Source organism: Phaseolus vulgaris, chromosome 1 (genome assembly GCF_051622355.1).
Source record: "Phaseolus vulgaris cultivar YP4 chromosome 1, ASM5162235v1, whole genome shotgun sequence".
Lineage (NCBI taxonomy): Eukaryota > Viridiplantae > Streptophyta > Magnoliopsida > Fabales > Fabaceae > Phaseolus > Phaseolus vulgaris.
The window spans coordinates 45,344,587-45,352,431 of record NC_143498.1 but is presented as its reverse complement, the minus strand read 5'-3'; the positions used below and the strand labels follow the sequence as shown (position 1 = coordinate 45,352,431).

At 30.8% G+C, this 7,845-nt stretch overlaps 1 protein-coding gene across 1 annotated transcript; it reads right to left on the bottom strand.

Annotated features, from left to right (window-relative positions):
- Positions 1–3,781: 3,781 nt before the first annotated feature.
- On the bottom strand, positions 3,782–5,389 carry LOC137814295 (protein LIGHT-DEPENDENT SHORT HYPOCOTYLS 3). The gene is made up of 2 exons (XM_068616939.2): positions 4,951–5,389; positions 3,782–4,675 (listed from the first exon to the last, which is right to left on the bottom strand). Exons 1-2 carry the CDS (start codon positions 5,205–5,207, stop codon positions 4,333–4,335), a joined length of 600 nt encoding a protein of 199 aa, XP_068473040.1. The 5' UTR covers positions 5,208–5,389; the 3' UTR covers positions 3,782–4,332.
- Positions 5,390–7,845: the final 2,456 nt, after the last annotated feature.

Below are 7,845 nucleotides of genomic sequence, written 5' to 3'. Positions count from 1 at the left end.
TTGGACTAATAATGCAAAAAATCCTGAAAGTGAATTGGTTTGAGTGTAAACTTATAATAAAAAAATTTGTCCTAATGTTCCTACGTATTTAACCTTGCACATGAAAAGTGGTCCTGTGAAACACAATGTTAACAGTTCTACAATCACAGTAATGTAATAGAGATATGGATTAAAATCTAATTGGACTAATAATGCAAAAAATCCTGAAAGTGAATTGGTTTGAGTGTAAACTTATAATAAAAAAATTTGTCCTAATGTTCGTACATATTTAACCTTGCACATGAAAAGTGGTCCTGTGAAACACAATGTTAACAGTTCTACAATCACAGTAATGTAATAGAGAAAGTCTTCTGTGTATGGATTAAAATCTAATTGGACTAATAATGCAAAAAATCCTGAAAGTGAATTGGTTTGAGTGTAAATTTATAATAAAAAATTTTGTCCTAATGTTCGTACAAATTTAACCTTGCACATGAAAAGTGGTCATGTGAAACACAGTGTTAACAGTTCTACAATCACAGTAATGTAATAGAGAAAGTCTTCTGTGTATGGATTAAAATCTAATTGGACTAATCATCCTGAAAAAAAAATCCTGAAAGTGAATTGGTTTGAGTATAATCTTATAATAAAAAATTATGTCCTAATGTTTCTACATATTTAACCTTGCACATGAAAAGTGGTTCTGTGAAACACAGTGTTAACAGTTCTACAATCACAGTAATGTAACATAGAAAGTCTTCTGTTTTTTTTTTATCAGTCGAGAAAGTCTTCTGTGTATGATTAAAATCTAATTGAACTAATCATCCTGCAAAAAAATTCTGAAAGTGAATTGGTTTTAGTGTAAACTTATAATAAAAAATTTTGTCATAATGTTCCTACATATTTAATCTTGCACATGAAAAGTGGTCATGTGAAACACAATGTTAACAGTTCTACAATCACAGTAATGTAACAAAGAAAGTCTTCTGTGTATGGATTAAAATCTAATTGGACTAATAATCCTGCAAAAAATCCTGAAAGTGAATTGGTTTGAGTGTAAACTTATAATAAAAAAAATTGTCCTAATGTTCCTACATATTTAACCTAGCACATGAAAAGTGGTCCTGTGAAACACAGTGTTAACAGTTCTACAATCACAGTAATGTAACAGAGAAAGTCTCCTGTGTATGGATTAAAATCTAATTGGACTAATAATCCTGCAAAAAATTCTGAAAGTGAATTGGTTTGAGTGTAAACTTAATAAAAAAATTGTTCTAATGTTCGTACATATTTAACCTTGCACATGAAAAGTGGTCCTGTGAAATACAGTGTTAACAGTTCTACAATCACAGTAATGTAACAGAGAAAATCTTCTGTGTATAGATTAAAATCTAATTGGACTTCATCCTGCAAGTGAATTGGTTTGAGTGTAAACTTATAAGCAAGATTCCTCTTTGACCTATAGGTTAGAGGATTGGTGAGAGGAACTTTTTTTTATAAAAGGGTTATTAAAGTATCCTTTAAATACTCCTATTGAATTAATTTATTCTTTGTTAATAAAAAAACTTTAGGTTATTAGTTGTAACACACATAAATACTCTATACATAAGGGTTATGACACCTCTGAAGTATCCCTACATTTCATTTATTTTTTACGGATAAAAAAAAGTAAAATATATTAAAATTTGTTGTTTTGTTGGATTTTTTTGGATAATTGCCTAGTTTTTTTTATATAAGTTACATTAGTTAGGAAACATAGTATGTCCATATCGTGTTGATATTGAATGGAATTTTTGGATAAAATTTGGAAAGTTTTTTAACTTTTTTTCTTAATAAAGATTAGAATATCTCTTAAATATTTTTTTAATTTAATTTATTTATTATAAATAAAAAATATTAAAATTATTTTTTGAATACAATATGAAGTGTCATATTTGTAATTAATTTTCTAATATAACGAAATGAAATTTATTAATAATTATATTTTTATATTATTAGAAAATAATTTTTTTAAACATATATCCAAAAATTATTCTCAAACATATAAAAGAATTATTTTCAATGAGAGCATTATTATTTAAAGAAAGTGTGATCTGTTTGAAAGAATTATTATTTAAAATTTTCTTATCAGCTTACTTATTTGCTTCTTGATCTGTTTTATCTTTATTTTCAAGTTGAAATGCAATATTTAAAAAAAAATATAAATAAAAATAGTTATTAAAATCCTAGTGATCTTAAACAGACAAAGATAGGTTGACCGAATAGGGGAGGAAAACTACCAGCAGGAAGTCAAAGTTGTACTCAGATGAAAAATTTCACCATTTTGTTGATTGTAAAAACTATTTTTCTATTATTTCTACAGTGAGTTTTAAATCTCTTTCCTTCCCAAATCCAAATCTTCTTCCATTGTTGTGACCAGGTAGTATATGGTTTACAAATTTTGTTATATTCAAATTATATTTGTCTTTATGCTTTATATGATAAAAGTATTTAACAGTAAAAATCCTTTACACTTCAAAAAATTAATAAAAAAAATCAAATATTTACTTAATTTAGTACTATGTTAACTGCATAATGCACTGCTTATTAGAAAAATTACATCATAAAACTAAATCTTACTTTAATTGTATGGCCCTCATATACAGACTAAAGTACTTATGAAATTTATACCTAAATCATTATATGAAAGAATAGATCCTCTATGTCTTGAAGTGGTAGTCTCATATATGCCCCACTAGAATCACTTCAAAAAGGAAAATAAGAAGCTTAGCTTATCTTTCCAGCATATATCCATTGTCTTATTGGTATTTGCTTGCGCAAATGGAGGTATAATAGGTGCCTCTTCATGATCAGAGAGATTGTGGAAATTGCTTTCTTTTCAATAAATAATTACATAATACAAATTAAGGGGTGGATGACAAAAAAAATTGCACAGATTTGTCGGCTAAATTCCCTATGAAATTTTTGTAGTGATTATATTTCTGCGTTTGGTTTGAAAACTTGCAGTAGTACATATTTGTTAACAATAAAAACCAATTCCTTTCAAAGTATATAACTTGCCAAAGTAAAAAAATGTTCCTTTTGTTTTGTCAACTTATTTGTAGTTTTTTAACACTTAAGTTTGCATAATTTAGTTTTCTGCTATAAAAACCTAATTCTCATCCTATCTTATTACCATTCAAGATGTTTTGGAAAATCTTATCACTTCGCCATTTGGCAGACATAACCAAATTCAAATGAAGACATGTGAATTAATGACATGCATAGTAATCTGGGAGGAGATTTTGGTTAATTAATCTCCTTTTAAGTATTATATGAATATAAGAAAAGCATTACAAGTTTTTGGTTACATTGTCTGCCATTAATTTTCCTTGCCTTTTATAATTTCACTTCATTTGAAATGACAGCACTACAGCATAATCAGTATCATCAATCAACTTGATCTATTTAACAGTCAGCCGTTAGTAGTAGGGATTGAGAGGGAATAAATCTTGTCAGTTTTGAAACAGAAGTTGTTATGATTAAGCTTTAGAGGGACTATCATTGTTTTCTCACACAAAAATATATTTGGAGGAGACAGTAAAGCATATAAGTGGCAACTGTGAGGAAAAAAGGAGGTTGAGAAAGAGTGGTCATTTGTAGATATGAGAAAATGATGATCATCAATATCCCAAATGTAAAAATAATGTTATCCAACATCACCATGTATGGAAGTGACTTCTTACCTGTAGTTTCCTGGTTCAAAAACAATCATCTATTTGTGGAATAAAATTGTTATCAAGTGTATATTAAAACTCAATCCTTGGAAAGGAGAAAATTGAAACATTTATTTATCCCAAAAGCTAGAATGATAAAATTAAGACACATAATTAATTCACAAGTCTAAGCTTGACAATATCGAAAAGTACAAACATGTAGAACTATGAATAATAATACCATACTTTTGGTTTCTCATCACAAGGATCATGGCTTCCATGTATATCCATTCACTCTCACAGTCTCACTTCCACCTTTTCAGTACTTCCCACGCACTATCAGTCTACTACCAGTACCGCACTGTCTGCTTTTAAAGCAGAGATGCATGATATCCCAGAATTTAATTTTAAACTTTTGCTTCTCCCTGAACAAACAGGATCCAAAGACAAACAGTCTATATAGACCAGATATAGCAGCTTTCGCAAAAACAAAAAAAAATTGACAAAGAAGAAAAATAAACCCTAAATGTTGTGATACTAAATTAGACCATAACTCTAAAAGCATATTGGAATTGAAATAAGAGATCCCAGTTGAGGAAGAAGGTTTTGACGCTGAGAAAAGAAGTAGAATTTGGCGTGGCGTGAGAATTGGATTCCCCTAATGAGTTGCACTTGCACCTGGAGGAGGGAGAGACAGTGGCATGGGTTGCTGCTGAGGTGGTGGACGCTTCCTTTTCTTCTTCTCATAGCTAATTCCTCTTGCTTTGGACTGCAGATCACGAACCTCACGAAGGTAGAGTCTCACAGCTCGAGCTCCAAAAGGGTTTGCCTCAGGCTTTCCTCCATTCTCTTCAAAAGCTGCACGCAGACGTCCAATCAGAGCGTCAAGGCTCCCCCAAGCTTGCCTAAGAGGACATGGACATGGTGCTGGAGGATTTGGGTGCCCATAAAAGGGGCAGATCGGTGTGTGCACTTTGGTCTTCCCAAATTGATCCAGGTACCTACACACACAACAGTAATTACAGAAAAAAAAATAGAAAAAAAGGTTACATTCATTACAAACAAAGACCACATGTCCAATGGAAGGAAAACAATCTTGGTATGACCAGATGAAGAACTTTGTCATCTCTCGGTAATCTCTTATGCTATCTGGTTCGAGCAAGATTGATTCACCGGAAAGATACATGTGTTCTTCATCAGAAAAAGAAAAGAAAGAGAAAGAAGAGGTGCATGGTGTGTAAAACTAGTTAAGAGGGTGTGTATTGTATGTGTGTACCTTAGGAATTCAAGCACATGTGCACCGCTGCACCTTGAGAGGGAGAGAGGGGGTCGGTGATTCTTGAGGTATTGACCAAAGGTGTTCCAGTCACGGCGTTTCTGGTTCTCGTAGCGGCTGCTGCTGGTGATGGAGGTGGAACCAGCTGAGGAAGAGGTAGCACTAGTGGTTAGGCTGGTAGTGGTGCTATTGGCGATGAGGTTGCAGGTGTTGTCGGAGTTACATGTGTCTATAAAGTCTTGAATATTTGAATCCATGGCCCTCAGTGCTTGCTTTGCTTTGCAGATCCAAGGTTAATTGTTTTGATTTTCTCTGTGTGTCTGGGAACAGTTTATCTGGGTTGCTGTTCTAGGGTTCCCTAAGACAGTGACCAGAGTGAGGAGAGTGTGTGAGAGAGATGAAGGTTAATTGAGATAAACAATTACTATACTTATAGTTTGGATGTACAGTTGAGGAAATGTCCTTTTGTTTGAATAATTTCTTTTTTAATGTTTTTTTCCTTTTAGAAGTTACTGTAAATGAAAACAACAACCTTAAAGGGGAAAATTATTTTTAAAAAAATGAAAAAAGGAAAGGGAACAAAGTCTGATTAATTGTTGATTGGTGTTACAGACTTGATGGGGTTTTTTTTCTATTTTTTTATTCTATGGGAGAGAGGGAGAGAGAGAGAGAGAGAGAGAAATATTGGAGGAGAGAGGTGACACACATGTACCTGCAAATGGTGAAGCAAAAGAAGATTTATTGATGTTGAGAATGTGATGAGATTGATGGGAGTGAGTGGCCCGTTGGTCTTAGCTCTAGCAGCAAGTTGTAAGTATATGTGTTGAGCAAGGTCACAAGGGTAGGTGTTGGTGGTTTTTTTAGTAGCTTTGATTTCTGATAATGCTAAGGGATTGGGTTTTTTCCTTAAAAGGGTGGAGCAAACTCAAAATTTCATCGTGACTTGTTAATGGTAGTATTAATATTCTTTCTTGTGTTGTGTTAGGTAGGGGAGAGAGAGAGAGAGAAGAAGAAGAAGATGAAGTTATTAGGGCTTTGGAGGAAATTGGAAAGAAAGGTTGGACAGTAGGTTTGGATGGAGACAGGAAAAAGTTTGAAGGGGTAAAAATGAGGGAATAACATGATTCTGTTTCTTGACCCTGTAGCCTTGAATGACAGTTCCTTCTCAATTTACCCAAATACCCCTACCAGTTTACCCTTTTTAACCTTTTCTTTCTCTCAACAAAGATAAAACTTTAATTTCTGACACCACCTTTGTCCACTTCTCACCCTCATTTTATAAAACTTTTCAAACACAAACAAAAATTCAAATAAATGTTTTCAATTTACTCTTTAGCTATCTTACCAGCTAATCAAACACATCCTAATTGGTTCACACAAAAATCACGTTCGAACCCAACAAAAAATGCAGTCCAACCATCCACTCTTCTGCTTACTTTTAAATTTCATTCTGATACCATTTAGATGTCATGAGATGCATAAATCTCAACTAATTCAAAATGTTTAATCAAGTATTTTACTCCTCATTTCTAGCTTAAGAAAAAATATCACATATTTGAATATTTATCCATGTGTTGAAAAAAAATTACGAAATATAAAAGACTTAATAAAATATCAGAGGGTCTACTCTCAAAAATAATATTATAAAGTAAACTTGGATTCTATGAGATGATTAAGTTTCATATACTTGATACAATACTAAAGTAACTTACATTTTCTCCTTTGCTAGCAAACTTTTAATGACAGTTCTCTGAATGCATAATTGCTTTTCACATTCCCAATACAAATTAATTTCTTAACTCTAATATTTAGAATCAATTATAGTAAAATGTTGAAACTATAAATTTTTGTATTAAGAAAATGTGTTTCTTCTTAAAATATCAATGGTATTATTATATATAAGATTTAATGGTTTTTTTTCTTATTTATATATATATATATATATATATATATATATAATACCTTTAATTTTAAATAACCTTAATGTCGAGAATTGAAAAAAAAATAATCATAGTATGTTAGCTAGGTGAAGAACATAAGATAAGTAAACATGTACTTATTATATAAGACATATGCTTGTGTTAAAATTAAATAATGCAAAATTTAATTATTCACTATTGCCAGTGCTATTTTGATGCAATCACGTTTTCAGAAGTAAAAAGGAACATGCATGACAGTTGTTTTCTTCTTAGAAATTTATTTAAGAAGGGTGTATCTTGTGATATTAAAAGACAACAAATTTGATACATTATTTAGTGGAACGAATTTCGATAAGAGTCAAAATTTGGATTAATTTCATTGTCTTATAACCAAAATATTATATATTTTTATACATCATTTACTCTAATTACTCTCAAATGATATAAATATGTGTAGTCTTTTCATTTTTTTTTAAATTCTTATGATACATATTTTAAAATTCAAAGTAAAAAAATCTAGATATCAATTCTTTTTCTTTTTTTTTTTAAACCCTATAAGTAGTAATGTTAATTTGTACACAATTTTTAAAATCTATATTATTTTTTATGTAAATAATCATTTAAAATCCTCATTCAATTATATTCAAAACTTAAAATTATGTGAAGATTATTACTATTTTCTCCTTCACAAACACAAGTAAGTCTTGGTTAAATGAGATCGTGTTAATGTATTTGAAGAAAAACAAAGATGTTTTAATGTTTTTAGTTTTTTAACTTAATTAATGACGTGTTGAAAGAACCGCAAGAACTTTAGAAAGAATACAGGAGAGAAAGATTATTCATACTGTATTCTGTTTGGTGCAATAAATCTTAGAATTGGTATAAATATGAGAGCTAGACCCCTCATCCAAATGGGCCTGAATTAATGGGTTTGGCTTCAAAAATTCTCCAATATATCAGACAAAAAAAATTATAG